Below are 21,018 nucleotides of genomic sequence, written 5' to 3' on the forward strand. Positions count from 1 at the left end.
TTAAAGACTTAAATCATTTAAATTTAACCTGTTGTTATGGCTACATGAGACCATGGTATGCTTTGTAAAGCTGTAACATCAGTCACTAAGCATGTGTTCAGCACCAATAATAAGTTATACATTTCTACATAAGTTCTGACAGAAGCAGTTAAATAAATTAGCTGGAAACACACCCACACCTTTTTAATCTGCCACTCTCTTTCTGCAGGGACGACGCTGTGTCCTCGGTGCTCTGCTGTCCCCACACAGACACTGCACACACACAAGTTGTCAGTGCGACAGAAGAACTCCAGGCCTGTCTTATGGATGGGACACAGTGGCATATCGTACCTGTATTAAAGATAAAATTATTTTTATAACAACATTCTGAATCATAACTGATTTAAATATATAAAAGATGTAACAATATGTACTTTAAATTCAAGGTCTTACAGGTGCTGTTTTTGGTAAATATTACTGTTAAGAGTTTTCTCTGAAATCAGAGAAGAAAAATTGAAAAGTAAAATAACACCTTGCAAAGAACTAATAATCTCAACTTTTCATGTTTTGTCACATTACAGCCACAAACTTTAATATGTTTTATTGAGATTGTATGAGACAGACCAACAAAAAGTGGAGCATAATTGTGAAGTATAAGGAAAATAATAAATGAAATTTTGTGGTATGCACTGGTATTCAGCACACTTTACTCTAATTTTACTAAATAGACTCCAGTATAACCAACTGCCAAAAGTTATTAAAATAGTAAGAAAGTTCTGGAGACGTTAACAGCAGGGTTTGGACATTTCACAAACCACCATTATTTTTGTAAAATAATATTTAGGGAAATATTATTTGCTGAACGATGAATCAATAATCATTTGGACAATTGATCTTAATGTTAACCAACTAATGGACTCCTAAAATGGTGGGGAGGAATGTCGATGGCCTCACACCAGATGGCGACGGATCGTATGTAAATATTTGATCTGCTTTGCGCTAGCATTAGAAGTTAGCCATTTTATCAGAAAAAGTTAGTTAGCTTAATTATAAACTTTTTTAGTTTTACATGTGCTTGAAATACTATTAATATAAATATTAAGGTGTTAATGAGCCCTAGCAATGCATTATGGCTGATCTGTGTTTATGATACTCATTATATTAAAGTTTGTCATATTTTTTATATACAACTCGGAACAAATAAATCTCAAGGCTTAAAGGACTGTTCACATTCAAATGGTTTAGCTTTAAGTACCACAAACAAAGCAAAACACCATGAAATAAACAATGGTTAGGCTGTTTTATCCTATACAAATTTTCTCTGGCCAGACACCAATTCTTACTACCATTCTGCTGAACAGAATTGAACAAGGTCCAAAGGGCGTAGGGTTGTGTGCCAAATACTGGCCCAGTCTAGCCATGTAGTTGCGTGGCATTCTAGAATTGCGCTACTCAAGGTGGCAGCAGGTTGGAGTAGCTCTGTTACTTTTGATTCTGATTTATTCTTTTTTGGGAAGTATTCCTCTTGTGGTGGATACAGTTGATTTTTTTTGGATGACTGTCCTCTCCGGTGTCGGATGCTGTGCAGCTTGGAGGATTTTTCTTAATACTTTCTATTTTTGGACATTTGTTATGATGCATTGCCATGGCAACGGGGTTGTTTCTTACAACCGGGAGCAGCTGATTAATATCTCAAAAGCTCAAATAATACTTCAACTACAACCCCAAATCTCTGATGAGTTGAAAAGGAGACGCCGTGGATGCAGAGCAGGAGCTAAGAGAAGAGAGAGAAGGAGGAAGTTCAAACCATCTCTTCCGTCGATTATGATGGGCAATCGTTGGGAAACAAGTTGGATGCACTCCAAGCCCTACAAAGGACCCAGCCAGAGTACCGGGCATGCAGTATCATGTGTTTTACTGAGACATGGCTGCAGGATCATATTCCCGACTCCAGTGTCTCTCCGCCGAGCTTTTTAGCCATACGAGCAGACAGAGATTTAAAGAGGAGCGGCAAATGTAAAGGAGGTGGACTGGCAGTACTTGTGAACAAAAGATGGTGTAATCCAGGACATGTAACTGTGAAGTGTCATCTCTGCAGTCCAGATATTGAACTCTTGGCAGTAAGTTTTCGTCCATATTATTTACCCAGAGAGTTCACCAGTGTTATTTTGGCAACAGTTTACGTTCCACCTTTCGCTGTTGCCGACACTGCATGTGATGCCATCAGCTCAGTTGTTGCTAAGCTACAGACACAAAACCCCAATGCTTTTGTGGCAATTTCTGGTGATTTTAACCATGCTTCACTCTCTGCTACACTTCCAATGTTTCAACAGTTTGTCAGCTGCTCTACCAGAGAAAACAAAACATTGGATATGTTTTATGCAAATGTCAAGGACTCATACATCTCTACAGCAAGACCTCCTCCAGGCAAATCAGATCACAATCTTGTTTTTCTCTGCTCGAAATATAAGCCCCTTGTTCAGAGGCAACCTGTAATAAAGAGGACTGTGAGAAAATGGTCACAGGAAGCTGAAGAAGCTCTGCAAGGTTGCTTTGAGGCTACAGACTGGGACGCACTGTGCCAGCCACATGGAGAGGACATCAATGCCATGACTGAGTGTGTAACCGACTATATAAACTTCTGTGTGGATAACATCATCCCCACCAGAACCGTGAGATGCTTCCCCAATAACAAACCTTGGATCACCAGTGACCTGAAGGACCTGCTGAACACGAAAAAAAGAGCCTTCAGAGAGGGAGACAGAGAATTATTGAGGAGAATACAGAAGCAACTTAAAGTCAAGATAAGAGACAGCAAGGAGGTGTACAAGAAGATGCTGGAGAGCAAGCTCCAGCAAAACAATATCAGAGATGTGTGGACAGGGATGAAGAAGATCACAGGCTTCAAGCAGAAGGATGATCAGACCGATGGAGGTCTGGACAGAGCCTATGAACTGAACACATTCTTCAATAGGTTCAGTTCAGAAACAAGCTTCGCATCCTCCTCTCCTGCTCACAGCCAAACAGACATTCCACCTTCCTTTGACCCACAGCTGTCCAGTAACACCTCACATTTTTTATCTTCCACCTCAGCCCTAGACCCTTCTGCTTCTACATGTTTGCCTTCAACCATATCAGAAGACGCTGATACTTCCTTTGCTTCCCCCTTCCACCTGTGTGTCTCAAGAAGTCAGGTGAAGAGACAACTGGAGAGACTGAATAGGAATAAGGCTGCAGGTCCAGATCATGTCAGCCCTAGAGTCCTGAAGGCCTGTGCAGAGCAGCTCTGTGGGATTCTGCAGCACCTCTTCAACCTTAGCCTGGCCCAGAAGAAGGTTCCGGTGTTGTGGAAGACCTCCTGTCTTGTTCCGGTACCAAAGAAAACTCACCCATCAGTCCTCGATGACTATAGACCTGTTGCCCTGACATCTCACATCATGAAGGTCCTAGAGAAACTCCTGTTGGCCCACCTGAGTAAGCAAACAGTAAACCATCAGGACCCCCTTCAGTTTGCTTATCGCTGTGGAGTTGGAGTTGAAGATGCCATCATACACCTGCTTCAACAAACCCACTGTCATCTGGACAAAGCCAGCTGCACTGTGAGGATCATGTTCTTTGATTTCTCCAGTGCATTTAATACAATCCAACCTGATTTGCTTTGTCAGAAACTCCAGAAGACTCAGGTGGAGGCCTCAACAATCTCCCGGATCAAAGACTACCTGACAAACAGACCACAGTTTGTGAGACTGAAGGTTTGTGAGTCTAACCAGGTAGTCAGCAGCACAGGAGCACCACAGGAGACTGTACTCTCACCATTTCTTTTCACTCTGTACACCTCAGACTTCCAGTACAAGACAGACTCCTGTCATCTGCAGAAATAATCGGATGATTCTGCAGTTGTGGGGTGGATCAGAGATGGACAAGAAGCTGAGTACAGGAAGGTGGTGGACCGCTTTGTGGCATGGTGTGGAAACAATCATCTCATTTTGAACGTGACTAAAACAAAGGAGATGATTGTAGATTTTAAGAGAAACAGGAATAAGTCAAAAACTATTTATATCATGGGAGAAGAAGTGGAGGTGGTGGAGGAGTATAAATACCTTGGTGTTCACCTGGACAACAGACTAGAGTGGAGATGCAACTGTGAAGCCATCTACAAGAAGGGACAGAGCAGACTGTACTTCTTGAGGAAGCTTAGGTCCTTTGGTGTTTGCAGCAAGATGCTGCATATCTTCTATAAGTCTGTTGTGGAAAGTGTGATCTCTTCTGCCATCATCTGCTGGGGTAGCAGCATCAGAGCTAGGGACTTAAAAAGCTCAACAAGCTGATAAAAAAAGGCTGGCTCTGTTCTGGGGACTCCTCTGGAACCTCTGGAGATCATTGTGGAAAGACGGATTCTTCATAAAATGAAGAACATTATGGAGAACCCTGAGCATCCTCTTCATGAGACTGTCCTACAACAACAGAGTGTCTTCACTCAGAGGCTTCTTCAGATCTGCTGTAAGACGGAGCGCTACAGGAGATCCTTCCTGCCCACAGCCATTAGCATCTACAACGGCTCTTTGAGGAAACTTTCATAATATGAGCTACAACATTTAATTTCCCTTTGGGATTAATAAAGTATTTTTTAATTGAATTGAATTGGATACAGTGGATAAAGGCACAGTGGCAAATGACATGACCTAAAATGGCAGCTAACATGCCTCTTTATTAGATGTTTATTATTATTGTATATTTTAAAAAAAATAAAATGTGCTTCTTGATATCAGAGGTGAACAGTTCACAGACTTTTTAAGTTAAAAAGATTCAGTTCCTTGTTAGTATTTAGTGAGTTTTATATGCACTGTCTGATTGTGAATAATAAAGCACCAACACATTTTAATGTGAAAATTTGAGTGTTGAGTTTAAAAAGCATACAGGTCCTTCTCAAAATATTAGCATATTGTGATAAAGTTCATTATTTTCCATAATGTCATGATGAAAATTTAACATTCATATATTTTAGATTCATTGCACACTAACTGAAATATTTCAGGTCTTTTATTGTCTTAATACGGATGATTTTGGCATACAGCTCATGAAAACCCAAAATTCCTATGAACCTAATCATCTGAATCAACGAGTTAACTCTAAACACCTGCAAAAGATTCCAGAGGCCTTTAAAACTCCTAGCCTGGTTCATCACTCAAAACCCCAATCATGGGTAAGACTGCCGACCTAACTGCTGTCCAGAAGGCCACTATTGACACCCTCAAGCAAGAGGGTAAGACACAGAAAGAAATTTCTGAACGAATAGGCTGTTCCCAGAGTGCTGTATCAAGGCACCTCAGTGGGAAGTCTGTGGGAAGGAAAAAGTGTGGCAGAAAACGCTGCACAACGAGAAGAGGTGACCGGACCCTGAGGAAGATTGTGGAGAATGGCCGATTCCAGACCTTGGGGGACCTGCGGAAGCAGTGGACTGAGTCTGGAGCAGAAACATCCAGAGCCACCGTGCACAGGCGTGTGCAGGAAATGGGCTACAGGTGCCGCATTCCCCAGGCCAAGCCACTTTTGAACCAGAAACAGCGGCAGAAGCGCCTGACCTGGGCTACAGAGAAGCAGCACGGACTGTTGCTCAGTGGTCCAAAGTACCTTTTTCGGATGAAAGCAAATTCTGCATGTCATTCGGAAATCAAGGTGCCAGAGTCTGGAGGAAGACTGGGGAGAAGGAAATGCCAAAATGCCAGAAGTCCAGTGTCAAGTACCCACAGTCAGTGATGGTCTGGGGTGCCGTGTCAGCTGCTGGTGTTGGTCCACTGTGTTTTATCAAGGGCAGAGTCAATGCAGCTAGCTATCAGGAGATTTTGGAGCACTTCATGCTTCCATCTGCAGAAAAGCTTTATGGAGATGAAGATTTCATTTTTCAGCACGACCTGGCACCTGCTCACAGTGCCAAAACCACTGGTAAATGGTTTACTAACCATGGTATCACTGTGCTCAATTGGCCTGCCAACTCTCCTGACCTGAACCCCATAGAGAATCTGTGGAATATTGTGAAGAGAACGTTGAGAAACTCAAGACCCAACACTCTGGATGAGCTAAAGGCCGCTATCGAAGAATCCTGGGCCTCCATAAGACCTCAGCAGTGCCACAGGCTGATTGCCTCCATGCCACGCCGCATTGAAGCAGTCATTTCTGCCAAAGGATTCCCGACCAAGTATTGAGTGCATAACTGTACATGATTATTTGAAGATTGACGTTTTTTGTATTAAAAACACTTTTCTTTTATTGGTCGGATGAAATATGCAAATTTTGTGAGATAGGAATTTTGGGTTTTCATGAGCTGTATGCCACAATCATCCGTATTAAGACAATAAAAGACCTGAAATATTTCAGTTAGTGTGCAATGAATCTAAAATATATGAATGTTAAATTTTCATCATGACATTATGGAAAATAATGAACTTTATCACAATATGCTAATATTTTGAGAAGGACCTGTAGAGCTAATATTTTTCTGTTTTGTGTTGGAGCTATCAGGACACTGTGTGTATGGTGACTTCTAGGCTTCTGATTCCAAGCAGCTCTGTCTGACAAAATTTTTAGGAATTTCCCTTTGGTGCTGTTTATGTTCGCTAAAAGAAAATAGCTGCTAAGTATCTCTTATTCTATTTAATTTGGAATTTTTTTCAAATGATTGTTTTACTAGTTTTTTTGGTGTTTCAACAGATCTCCAACTACGCCACCGTGCGGCATGACATCATTATCTACATATTAATAAAGACTTTATTCCAATTAAAACAAAACACTGGGAAAAGAACAAAAACAAGTTTATATTTGAACTGTGAACTTAGGTCTTGGTTTGTGTAGGAGCTGAACATGAATTATTTTAGTTGTAACGGACTGTAGATGAAGAACCAGTTCCAAATAATATCAAACACCCATGCACAGTACAAAATAACTAAAGAGGACTTTTTTTATTGCCAAAGTGTCTACCTTTAAAATTACTGTATTTCACTCAGGGGGATTACATTTTACAGATTTTACTAATCTTACAGATCTTAGTCAGGTTCAGATGAAAATATGCTTTGACTGGCCAAAAATCTTTGTCTTTGGCACAACACTGGCACACCAATGGAGCAAACTGTAGTGTGCAAGAAAATCCAAATCATTTGTAAATGCTGATGTGCTTCTGAAGGTGAAATTAGTGGAGACCAAACAACGTTCCAGCGACCATAGTTTGACTGCTGTGCGGTCTAGCTGCAAGTTGCTGCTCTGCAGGAGATTCTACAATTAAAGATTTGAGAAACTTCCAAAGCAAAACCATCAAAGTGCTCTATTTACCTGAGAGAAAATTGTAGGGATCATGGCTGAAAAGCCAACAGTCTATCTTTATGTTAGCACCTGAAAATGTGGATTAAAGCTGTTTTGTACCAGTGACTCAGCTTCCCTAGTTAGAATTCAGTACAACAATGAGACTATCAATACTATCATCTTCTTTTAGCATAAGATGCTTTATTATTAAGAGTGGCTTGGAACCAATTTCTACCAGTAAACCCATAAGGATTATTAATTATTTTTACTCCCAAGAATAGTGTCATTTGATTTGTTTTTCTGTGTTTGATTTCTGAATCATTGTAAGGTTTTTCCTCATGTACAGCGCTTTCAGTGCCTTGTTGCTGAAAAGCACTATATAAATAAACTTGACTTGACAATCCAGTTTGTCTTTATCTTGTTTTTAGATTAATGTTCTGCCTTTTCTAAATTACACTTGATAAGAACGTTTTATAAATCGCCCTAGAACTCCCTCTAGTGGTTGTCTTGTGACATTGTTTTAGTTACTCTGAAAAAAGAAAATAGAGAAAGCAGATGGCGGGACGTAATGCCTGGGTGTTCATAAATAATGATGATATCAACTTTGATATGTCGTTTTGGACGAGATTTGTCTGTAAGTAATTAATTAATGACTAAAATATTAGTTGTCTCTTTGTTTTGTGTAACAGTAGTGTGATAAATTGTACATTTCAGTCATTTATGAAAATGTTTTTATTTTAGCTTGCAGTAAGCATGTAACAAGCTAGTTTGCAATGTTAGTTAGCTAATACCATATTTATATATTCCAGTTTTACGATGGTCAAAGAGAAGGCAATGATCAGAGGCAATTCTTCAATAAATCAGCAAAAAGAAAGAGAAGTCTGTTTATTGGAGCATCGTTATCTTGCCGTCTAGCTGGTGAAAACTAGAAAAAACTCAGGGCAAGGACAGCATGATTAAGGTAATCACTGCTTGACTCATTGTTGGGGACTGTGAGGCGAAAGATTCTTCAAGGTTGACTTTAACAATGGAATTATTTAGGTAGAAAACTTCTTGTAAATATCTAAAGGGTAACCGTCCAGACCAAATGACTTTTCAATAGTTATGTTATCATTAGCCAGGGAAGTGCAAAATAAGGTCTGATAGTATTTTAAACAACAATAATTTATATCCTGGTCATTATCCCCTGATCATTGCGAATCTCCAGAATAGTTTGGTTGGCGGTTCTTTGTTGTAGCTGGTGAGCTATTGACTTCCCTGTTTTTTCTCCATGTTCATACGAAAAGCCACACATATTTGAAATTAGATATTCCGTTTGTTTAGTTATCAAACGGAATAATCAGTTTGTAATTGTAATCTACTTTTATATGACACAGGATCAGGAGAATAGCTAAATGCAACATCTCTTCAGCTAATTGAGAGAGACGCTCATTTGCCATTCCTTTTTCGTTCTGATTTTGACACTGGATTCCTTTTTGTGCACTGTGATCCAGAGCACATAATACACAATTTAAAATAATATTATGTGATGCCATGTTGGGGAGTCATGAGAATATATCACTACATAAATTATGATCATCCCAGTTGGGGGCATAGATATTTGCCAAAATCAAAGGGAAGCCATAAAGTTGTCCAACAACAATAACAAAACGGCCTGTCGGGTCTGTATCTATACTTGTAAGAAAAAAGGGTAAAGTTTTATAAATTAGAATTGCTGACCCCCGCGCTTTGGAATTCAGATCAGCTGGAAGGGTGGGTCAGATGTCTGATCTACCCATCCAGTCTTAATTTGAAAATTACGGCGGTATGCAGATGGATTTCCTGAAGAAATGCTATATCTGTTCTGAGACATTGTAGATGAGTAATACCCTTCTTACACTTAACTGGGTGATTGAGTGACTTCACATTCCAGCTTACAAAATTCACCACACAGTCATTGACGGATTGGACTGCACTCATTTCCATTTAAGTAGGAAGTTGTATAAGCACTGAATATAAAGCACAAGTGATAGCAAAAAACTAAATAGTTATAATAATTAAAAAGAATAAAAAATGAAACAATCTGGCTGTAACTCAAAACATTAAGAACAATCACACCAATTTGAACTTGGTGACTGAAAACCTGTACATGCAAATCCAAACATATAGTGGTTGTTTGGTTAACTATGAGCCAAACTGGGGCCCCTGCTGAACATGTAATAGGCTACATCCTACACTAAGCACACTCCCAAAGAAAATATGAATGACAAATCAAAAATTTTCACTTCATTTATTTTTTTTAGTTATTTATTTAAAATGGGACAGTGGAATTTCATAAAACATGACAATTCAAGTTAAAGAAGCCAGAATTAGCCTAATGGCTATTTTTCATCTGTAATCCCCTACAGTTCACATTGTTTTTAAATTATCAAGGGTTAATTAATCAGAATCGTTAGAGTTACTAAAAACACATATGTACAACACGCCTATATACACACTTAAGTGCTATTATTTACACAAAAGGTGAATCACATTCCCAGGGCTTCATTTGGTGCAACAATTACTACTGCCAGTAGATGTCACCCAAGGGAATTGAATGAAGCTTCGGGTAGTGAACCACTTTATGACACAATGGTTCAAAATGATTCTATGCTTCAAAAAGCCTCATTTTGACATTACTACTAGGACTCTAGGACTATGCTTTCTACGTACCGTCACCCAGCCGGCCTGAGACCTTGGCTGTGCAGGCTCTGCTGAAGGACTGCTACGGGGAGCTACCGTCGGTGGTGTAATGGTGCGTTCACACCAAACGCGATTTCTGCGAATTTTTCGCCTCATGTGTGTGCTTTTGCCCGCTTCACTTTCCGTTGGCATTTGGCAACAAGCGGCAACGCTTTGCCGCGTCATCAAATAGGAGGAGCTTCCATCTGCTGCTTGCAGGTTTCAACTGAACATGCTGGACATGGATTTCACGGACAATCACGGTGTTTTACCTGTGGAGAGCCGACAAACGCCGCCGACATCAATGTCCCTGGGTTCACCAGATTCTTCAGGGACGGGAACAGTTCGGAGATAACCACCACCTACTGCAGGAGCTGCGCTGGATGACGGTCGATTTCAGCGGTACTTCCGTCTATCCAGGACCCAGTTCGAAGATCTGCTGCCCCGCGTTGGGAGATGAATCGGCCTCCGGGACGCCGACTACCGGCGACCGCAGTGAAGCCAGCCCGAAGCTAGCGGCATCCAGCCCACGGCCGATCCGAGTCAGGCACCCGGATTTCGGCTAGCTGTTCTCTGTTGCTCCCACTTCTGACGCCCGATGGTTCACTAGGGACGTCAAGTTTCCGAACCAAACAATCGTGGAAAATCTGAGTGCCTGAATTGGATCAACCGTGAGTTAGATGCCGCTAACTCCGCGGAGCTTGAACATCCAACTTCAAACTAACTTCACCGCGGTTTACCGGCACTGTATCCCCGCTGCTGAACGCCTGTCCATCTGTCTTCGGTGAGTAAATAAATCTCAGCTCAGTAAAAAAAACAGATGATTTTTAATGTCCACATCTCCTAAATATAAGATATTTGTACCTAAACATAACCAGGTCAGGTCCTTTCTGTACTTGTCTCGGTAAAAGTAATTAGTTGAGTCATACAACTCTGGCTTGCCGCACACCGCCACTATGATCTGGTCCTCCATCATTGACAACTGCTTCTTCTCCGCTTTGGTCCTTCGTCACAGCCACATCCAGTCCCTGATTGGTTGACGCGACGCGAATTTAGGAAAAAGTTCAGATTTTTCAACTCGTCCATCGCTCCGCTCCCGCTTCGCTTGCCGCACCTCAATCCTGCCATCACGCATTCCGTGGTGGAAACAGAGGCTGGGGACTCGGGGTTGGACTCTTTCATCACCCAGGCTGAAGTCACCGAGGTGGTTAAAAAGCTCCGCGGTGGCAAGGCTTCGGGGGTGGATGAGATCCGCCCTGAGTACCTCAAGTGTCTGGATGTTGTAGGGCTGTCATGGTTGACACGCCTCTTCAACATTGCGTGGCGGTCGGGGACAGTGCCTCTGGACTGGCAGACTGGGGTGGTGGTCCCCCTTTATAAGAAGGGGGACCGGAGGGTGTGTTCCAACTACAGGGGGATCACACTCCTCAGCCTCCCTGGTAAGGCCTACGCCAGGGTATTGGAGAGGAGAGTCCGACCGATAGTCGAACCTCGGCTTCAGGAGGAACAGTGTGGTTTTCGTCCCAGCCGTGGAACACTGGACCAGCTCTATACCCTCTACAGGGTGCTCGAGGGTTCATGGGAGTTTGCCCAACCGGTTCACATGTGTTTTGTGGACCTGGAGAAGGCATTCGACTGTGTCCCTCGTGATGCCCTGTGGGGGGTGCTCCAGGAGTATGGAATCGGGGGCCCTTTATTAGGGGCCATCCGGTCCCTGTACGAGCGGAGCAGGAGTTTGGTCCGCATTGCCGGCACTAAGTCGGACCTGTTCCCAGTGCATGTTGGACTCCGGCAGGGCTGCCCTTTGTCACCGGTCCTGTTCATAACTTTTATGGACAGGATTTCTAGACGCAGCCAAGGGCCGGAGGGGGTCTGGTTTTGGGGACCAGTGGATTTCGTCTCTTCTTTTTGCGGATGACGTGGTCCTGCTGGCCCCCTCTAGCCAAGACCTACAGCATGCGCTGTGGCGGTTCGCAGCCGAGTGTGAAGCGGCTGGGATGAGAATCAGCTCCTCCAAGTCCGAGGCCATGGTACTCGACCGGAAAAGGGTGGCTTGTCCTCTTCAGGTTGGAGGGGAGTTCCTGCCTCAAGTGGAGGAGTTTAAGTATCTCGGGGTCTTGTTCACGAGTGAGGGAAGAATGGAGCGGGAGATCGACAGACGGATCGGTGCAGCTGCCACAGTAATGGGGGCGCTGTGCCGGTCCATTGTGGTGAAGAGAGAGCTGAGCCGAAAAGCAAAGCTCTCAATTTACTGGTCGGTCTACGTTCCTACCCTCACCTATGGCCATGAACTTTGGGTCATGACCGAAAGAACGAGATCACGGATACAAGCGGCTGAAATGAGCTTCCTCCGTAGGGTGGCCGGGCACTCCCTTAGAGATAGGTTGAGGAGCTCGGCCATCTGGGAGGAGCTCGGAGTAGAGCCGCTGCTCCTCCACATTGAGAGGAGCCAGTTGAGGTGGCTCGGGCATCTATACCGGATGCCTCCTGGACGCCTTCCTCGGGAGGTGTTCCAGGCACGTCCCACCGGGAGGAGGCCCAGGGGACGGCCCAGGACACGCTGGAGGGACTATGTCTCTCGGCTGGCCTGGGAACGCCTTGGGCTCCCCCTGGAGGAGCTGGAGGAGGTGTCTGGAGAGAGTGACGTCTGGGCGTCTCTGCTGAGTCTGCTGCCCCCGCGACCCGGTCCTGGATAAGCGGAAGACGACGAACGAAGAAGAAGACCCATGTAAAGAATATGAGACCTGCGAGGAGATGCAGAGAATCACAGCGTAGAGGAACACTGTAGAACCTGTTTGACTCCAAGATAACATACCAGATAAACACCATTCAAAGTACGTTTAACGGTGGTTTCCTGATAAGGTGATGTTTAAAATAACTGCTGTGTTCACATAGGAGATCATTTTTGGTAGTTCAGCAACAACTACAAGTCACGAGCATCAAACTAACATTACCTGCCGTCTATAGCCGCTCCTTCATTTAATACGGGTTGTTAAACATAAATATGTTTCTCTAATGATTTAAGAGCAATGAAACTAGCAGACAATCAACCTGCTAACAGATTATTGCTCTGATGGTTGTGTGAAATGTAAGGGGATTGTGTTACCCTGTCAAGAAGCTGAAAAGTTTTGTTCAAAGGCTCAGAACTTTATAGGTATTCCGTGAAAATAAACTTTACTTACTATTACAGTTTGAGTACTCAATTTACAGCTACAATCTGTCTGTCATGACCTTTTGCGGTCATAAGAGGGGAGTTGATAACATTGTGTAAGTAGTATTTGGAGTGATATGACTGATATTGGTTAAGAATGAAAAGGCAGGGAGACAGGATACACAACTTCTTTTTAAAAAGAAGCAAATCAGGCACAAATCAAATAGAGTTTTGCTCTGGTATCAGCACCCCTGATGGCTCCCATCCTGGGACCAGGTAGGAGAGGGAATGTCAGAGACAAGCCAGCCAACCATCACCAGGTCAGAGTATCTACAGAAACAGTCACTACCCAGTTCAGTAATTACCTTCAGATTTCCATTATTTTGAAATATTGTTTGCTGTTAAAGTGTGTTGTTTTTGATAAATCTGTCTTTGTTTTTATTTTGAAAATACTCATATTTTTTATTTAATGTACCGTATTTTCCGCACTATAAGGCGCACTTAAAAACCTTTAATTTTTTCAAAAAATGACAGTGCGCCTTGTAATCCGGAGCGCCTTATATATGGATCAATTGGTTAATTGGTTGATCCATACTGGTTGGACACGGCGCTCTGTCAAAATGTTTCAGTACGACTGGTAAACTACAAAGCCGCACCGCTTGCAGCATTACGGCTACCGTAGTCAGGGGCGTCGCCGAAGTAATAGCGGTAAACACCTGTACTGTGCTTACTCCTAGTCCAACACCACTTGTGTGTGTATAACGTTTGAATGTACTGTTGCAGGAATTGCCTGAACTATATGTGATTAGAAGCTCAGTGTGTGGGGTGTATGTTTCGTGTGTGTGTATGGAAGATGTTGACATTACTCGTCCGGACAGAGGTGGCGCTGTGTGCTGCCGTAACTGAGAATCAAGAGTGAAGGAGTGACGTCGGTATTATTGTGTGTGTGGGGTGGGTAGAGACGGCGACCGGAGCAGCGGTGTATGAGTCTGTAAGCCCTGTGTTTTTACGTGCTGCAAAGTCATTAAAAAGAACCCCGAATCTCGTCAACAACTCAGTGTTTTGATGCTGTTTCTTCATGCTCAACTCAGCAACGCATGAGTGAGGGAGTTAACCCCGAGGAAACTAGTAACTTCGGCCCTGGAGAAAGCGTCTCCCCTGTGTCATCAGACTACGGTCAGGAGACAGAAACAGGAAAGGTTAACAGTACTAACGTTTGATTTAGTGCATCAAACTGTTTCTTTTACGTGTTTACTGAATCAGGGAAAAGTTCCCTTTCACGTTTTAACTAACGTTTGATTTCAACTTCATAGACTCCAATGCATTCCTAACATGCGGTTGGCTCTATTCAATAGAATTCTATGTAGAGGAGACCTTAGCATGAGAGTGAATGGAGTTATCAGAACGCTGGTTTGTAGTGTATTAATAAAGTTTGACTGACTGACTTATCTGTTTTGTTGACATTCTCTTTAGCACAGCTCCATCTAGTGGATGCATAACGCAACCCCAGTCAAACGTTTGACTGCAGTAGCTTCTATTCTATGCGCCTTATAATCCGGTGCGCCCTATATATGAAAAAAGTTCTAAAATAGGCCATTAATTGAAGGTGCGCCTTGTAATCCGGTGCGCCTTATAGTGCAGAAAATACGGTAGTTCTATTGAGGGAGGAGTCTGAAGTCACAGAGGCCTTTGCCTCTGACCAGGATGATGGTGAGCCAGAAGACCTGTCCCAGGAGATACCACTGACCTCTTCCCAGCTGTGTCCAGTACTGCTTTTGCTCCTCCGAAAGGACCCAGTGGTAATTCTACTTAACTGAAACCTGCTAGTTAGCTGCCTTATCTGTTTTTACATTTTGTTATTTATCATTTATTTATTTTTGAATAAATCCATTCATATTCTATACCTGCTTCTTCCGTATAGGTCTCCTTTGAGAAGAACATGAAAAGAAAAAATATTGAAAAGTACTCAATGTTTGGTGTATATAGGTGCAGAGGTGAGGTTTTCACTGCTCTGTTAATCATGTTTAGTCTCTATACTTCACACTTTCCACAGTATGCTATCCATCATGCCTGCTATTCCAGACCGTCACTTTGATGTTGGCTTATCATCTATTTGAAAGCTGTTCAATAAATGGGAGCACCCCACAACTTATTTCCCAGCCTGAACATTGTTTGTAAGCGCGTAGGAACCTAGATCCGCCCAAACCCAGAAGCAACCAAAGAGATGGAACTTGATTGTCGCTACACAATATATATATATATATTGGTCTAATATTGGTTACATTAGGATAATGTGTTACAACTTATATATTTTCTTTCGATATTATTGATATATTGACAAATAATATATTACACATTCTATTTACATACAAGCAACAATATTTCTACCAATAAAATGAGGAACATCAACATTAATAATGACAATTACATTAGTTTTAAGTGTGATATCCATTTCTAATCCTCTTTTTATACTTGCTTGGACATTGCTTGAGCTTCACATTTGGAATATTCCAAAGCTTGATCACAATGGTGTCATTGATCAAAATTTATGCCAAGTGTTTTACATGTTACTTTTTATGTTACATTGTTAAACTGCAAATTATGTACACAAATCTCACCTCTTGTGTACTTAGTATGTACTTAAATATAGGTGACAGTTAGAAACTGATTTTTAGAGAAACAAATTCATTCTAATAGTCTGTGGACAAAGAACATTAAAGGGACAGGGTGAGTTGACTAACTTACGGATTGTTAGCATGATTTTTTTTTTTTTACGATACTTAGAATACAAAACAATCTCTGATTTCCTTTTACGTCGTGTTTTTTGTTTAGCTTTTAATTGCTCCATTTGACTGATGTGGACTGATGCCTCAAATGGGTGCCTGCATGCCAGATGAGCAACAAGGAGATGGACACAGAATGCAGGGAAACATGGAAAGTTTATCCACCTGAATGGAGGGCTTTGACATTGTAGATAGGTGCTAGCACAAACTTATGGGCTACAAAAACGTCCTGCAGAATGGTTCACCACAGAGTTGATAACCCCATCAGGCATGGGGTTATCAACTTTGGTTAAATAAAAATAATTTAATTAATAAAAAACCATAAATATCCGGCTGGCATCCGTCACGTGGGGTCATGAATCTGTGGACGTGATACGCCAAAGATGCAGAGATCTAAGGAACTGCCGGTGATCAAATGCACGTATTTTGTGTATTTCTCTCAGATGGGTATCCAGGTCTGCAGATAGACGGCAGGCATCCGTGACGTATGGTTAAGAATCCATGGACACAATACGCCAAAGATGCAGAGAGCTCTAAAGTAGGAACTGTGGGGGATCCAAGAATATTTTTTGGGATACCAGTCGGATGGGTATCCGGATGCTCAGATATTTTTGTGGGCCGTATCACGGAATATCGCAAAAACAATCCCTTACGTATGCATGTGGATCTTTCCGTATATGTTCCATATACAGATGTATTGCCGCATCGGATAGTACCGTATCTTAATGCTTTTCGTGCAGTAGGAGTTGCCTGATGTAAAGTCCAAAAGCAGAGATACAGCAGAGAAAAAAAAACAGAAAATTAAGAAGGTGCTGGAGGAGGGGGTGAGAGATACAGGGTTATGTTAAGAAATATTTATATGTGTGTGTGGATGTGTGAGTGTGCACATTTGTGTGATGGAAGAAAAAAGAGTGAAAGTTGTTACAGACAAAATGACAGGAGACAGAAAGGAGTGGATACCCAAAAGCCCAGCCTTGGGGCCACCCACATCAAACAACGTAAACATCATGCTGAGCTGTGCTTTACATTAAATTACAATTACTAGTTATCAAACCTTATCTAACCAGTGTTACATGTTTTAGATTAACATGCTCTTGCTCCTAATAAAGCCGCGGAATGATCTCCCGGTCCCTGAACAACTGACCATTAATATAGAGTATATCTACAGCCACTGTAGCTCTGGTGCCTTCAATGATATATTTCTTCCTACAGGGTTTTAGCCAGCGCATGTCAGCGTAGCAGGCTGCTACACTGAAAGTTGTCAAAGTTACGCTAAAATTAGGCAGATACGTTGATTTTATATGAGCTTATCGGCCCTTTGACTGACATCTGGGCTCATTCTCCGTGTCGTTTTTATGTCTGCTATTGTGTATGCGCTAAGTCTGCGTCATATCACGGCGTTCTTCCCGGTAGCTGCTAAGCACAAATCGGGTGACAGGCTTGCAACCAGTCAGGCAAATCAGTCAGGCAGCTCATCCAAAGCGCTGTTGCTAGAGTCCTGACCAACACCAGGGAACAGATCATGTCATACCAGCTGCTGTAAACAATTTGCACACGTGGACTTGTTGGTACCCCTCGGTTATTGAAAGAAAAACCCACAATGGTCACAAAAATAACTTGAATCTGACAAAGGTAATAATGAATAAAAATTCTATGAAAATGATCAAATGAAAGTCGGACATTGCTTTTCAAACATGCTTCAACAGAATTATTAAAACAAATAAAGTCATGAAACAGGCCTGGATAAAAATGATGGTACCCTTAACTTAATATTTTGTTGTACAACCTTTGAGGCAATCACTGCAATCAAACGATTCCTATAACTGTCAATGAGACTTCTGCACCGCTCAGCAGGTATTTTGGCCCACTCCTCATGAGCAAACTACTCCAGTTGTCTCAGGTTTGAAGGGTGCCTTTTCCAGACAGCATGTTTCGGCTCCTTCCAAAGATGCTCAATAGGATTTAGGTCAGGGCTCATAGAAGGCCACTTCAGAATAGTCCAATGTTTTCCTCTTAGCCATTCTTGGGTGTTTTTAGCTGTGTGTTTGTATTATCCGTCTCTTTGTTTTGTCATCAATTTTCCTCCTGTGGCCACGTCCAGGGAGGTTGGCTACAGTCCAATGGATCTTAAATTTCTGAATAATATGTGCAACTGAAGTCACAGGAACATGAAGCTGCTTGGAGATGGTCGTAAAACCTTTACCTTTAACGTGCTCATGTCTATAATTTTCTTTCTAATCTCCTGAGACAACTCTTTCCTTCGCTTCCTCTGGTCCATGTTGAGTGTGGTACACACCATGTCACCAAACAGCACAGTGACTACCTGTAGCCTTATATATAGGCTCAATGACTGATTACGACAATGTAGACACCTGTGATGCCAATTAATGGACACACCTTGATTTAACATGTCCCTTTGGTCAAATTATTTTCTCAGGTACCATCATTTTTGTCCAGGCCTGTTTCATGAGTCTATTTTTAAAAATAATTCTGTTGAAGCATGTTTGAAAAGCAATGTCTGACTTTCATTTGTTAATTTTCATAGAATTTTTATTCATTATTACCTTTGTCAGATTCAAGTTATTTCTGTGACCATTGTGGGTTTTTCTTTCATTAACCGAAGGGTACTAATAATTTTGTCCACATGTGTATGTATAAAGCTGCTTTTGATCAAACAATCTCACTAATTAATTTTTTTTCTGTTTAAAGTATGAGATTGAAGACTAGATTTGAATGAGATACAAAGTTAAAATTCAACTTCAGCGTAAGGTTGGGTTTAAATTTGCCTTTGTTTCTGTATTTTAACACATGTTTCTTTTATGCAGTGCTTTTAAGTGTTTAACATATAAAGCGCTTGTTAAGAAAATTACCTTATTTATACTGGAGACAGAAAGTGGGCATAAAGAAGGTGGGATCCAGAAAAAGCCCATGGGTCTAAACTCAAACCTGTATCCTATGAAACGTGTGCTGTTAATATCATTAACTGCTTCACCATCTGAACATTCAGGTACCCAGCACCTAATCTTAATTCAAGATTCTTGTATTTGTTCTGAAATGTGCAGGTAATGTCTTGGTGCCACTTTTCAGCATTTGTTTACTCAAGTCCCCAGAGGACTAATGTAAAAAGTGTGAATGATTACCTCAGGAGAGGGGAGTAAGGTGGCGGTGGGTCATGGTTGTTTTGTGTCTGGAAGGCCTGGTGAGATTGAGAGAAATGTTGATGTGGCATCCCAGAAGCCGTCATTCCCTGAAAACGTTCCACCATTTCTGCAAACACACTCTCTGGCATCTCCCCCTGTCTTGTTGGTGGACACAGGGCTGGATTTTGGGCATGCAAGCTGTGATGCTCCCCTCCTCCGATTCCCTCAGCAGTTTGTGTATCAGGGTTGGCCATCTGCTTGAACTGTTCTGTGATTTCCTTTAAGGTTCGACTTATATGGAGTTCTGGCCGTTTGCTAAAGGATTCTTTGCACAGGGGACACTGGTAAAACTTTGCACCCTGCCGTCTTCCTCCACCGTCCCAGTAGGAAGAAAGGCAGGACTGGCAGAAGCTGTGGCCACATGGAGTGGAAACTGGGTTATTGAACATTTCCAGGCATATTGAACAGGTGAACTGGTCTTCAGACAGAAAGGCAGAGGGGAGAGCCATGGTCCCTGGGGGTTTAGCTGTTTAAGAGACAGTGCAACAAAGAAGATTAGATGGAAAGACTAAACAAGTACACACAAACAGGATGCATCATTTAAACTTTATTTTATTTATTTTGCAAAGGCTGAAATAAATAACTTAAGTCCACTTCATGATCTAACAGCTTGTAGAAGTGGCAAGTTTAGAAGTAAATACAATGCACTAAAATATTTGAACTCTTATTTAATCTATTCCTGCTTTTTTTTGTCACATTTAAATGTTTCGCATCATTACAGAAATTTTAATCAGTAATGGGTTTTCTGTACCACTGCTAAGGAATTTTGGTCAACTAGTCTTTGCAAAATCATTTTAATTCAGCCATAAAGCTAAAATAAATTCCACAGCAGCCCAGTTTAATTTAACCCCACACTTTGATTAGGCCGCTTCAAAACCTTCATTGTTTAGTGTTTTGTTTTGCTTCATTCAGAGGTGGACTGGTTGGTCTGCATAACACAAGTCTGCTTGAGCTTGAAGTTACGTAAGGCCACCAAGACCAACACACCGCCACCATTTTTGACTAAAGGTATGATGCTCTTTCTCTGAAGTCATTTGTTAGTTTTATCCCAAACATAACAGGATGCATATCTTTCAGTCAGTACACAGAATATTTTCCCAAAAGTCTTGGGGAACATGAAGATCTTTTTGACAAATGTAAGATGGGCCTTTCTCTTATTTTTGGTCTGCTGTTGCCTTTACACATATTATTGTGGAAGGATGATGGCAAATACCCTAACTGAGGCAAACGAGACCGCCAGTGCTTTGGATGTTATTATGCATTCTTTTGTGACCCCCTGGTCATTGATGCAATCGTGGAGTCATTTTTGGTAACTCCTGGCAATGGTCACCATTGCTGTTTTCTTCATGTGTGGACAATGGCTTTCACTGTTGTTCACTGCAATCGAAAAGACTTAAAAATGCCTTTGTAACCTTTTTCAGACTGATCAATGATGTTTTTTCTCATCAGCTCTTAAATGTTGTTTGATTGAGGCATGATGTGTTACATTTTGAGATATTTCAGCCTACTTCATGTTGTCAGACAAGTTCAATTTATGTGATTTATTTATTCCAAAGGCCTGGTAGTAATCAAACCTGGATGTGGCTAGTCAAACTGAACAAAATACATTGGTTAATAACAATATATTCATAATATTCACAAAAGGGCAATTATACTTTCATAGAGAGCAGTTTGGATAGCTTTTTCTATTTAGTCAGGTGATTTTTGTATTATATAAACATCTTTTTATCTGCCACAGTTAAAAGTGGCGAGGTTGCACAGTTGTTAGCATTGTTGCCTAGCAGCAGCCAGGTCCTGAGTTCAAATTCTGGCCTCCCTGTCCATGCGTGGATTCTCTTTGGGTGCTCTGTCTTCTTTCCACACTCCCAGAATATGCATATTAGGTTAACTGGTCTCTCTAGATTGTCCGCAG

At 41.8% G+C, this 21,018-nt stretch overlaps 1 protein-coding gene across 1 annotated transcript in view; it reads right to left on the reverse strand.

Moving 5' to 3' along the window:
* btr01 (bloodthirsty-related gene family, member 1) overlaps positions 1-21,018 on the reverse strand; it is a 53,477-nt gene that overhangs the window by 23,624 nt on the left and 8,835 nt on the right. The window contains exons 3-4 of the mRNA XM_047364632.1: positions 19,047-19,572; positions 180-330 (exon numbers count right to left, since the gene is read on the reverse strand). Coding sequence (XP_047220588.1) covers positions 180-330; positions 19,047-19,555 — 660 coding nt within the window. The 5' untranslated portion in view covers positions 19,556-19,572. The remainder of the gene's footprint in view (positions 1-179; positions 331-19,046; positions 19,573-21,018) is intronic.

The sequence above is a fragment of the Girardinichthys multiradiatus genome, chromosome 5 (genome assembly GCF_021462225.1).
Source record: "Girardinichthys multiradiatus isolate DD_20200921_A chromosome 5, DD_fGirMul_XY1, whole genome shotgun sequence".
Taxonomy (NCBI): domain Eukaryota; kingdom Metazoa; phylum Chordata; class Actinopteri; order Cyprinodontiformes; family Goodeidae; genus Girardinichthys; species Girardinichthys multiradiatus.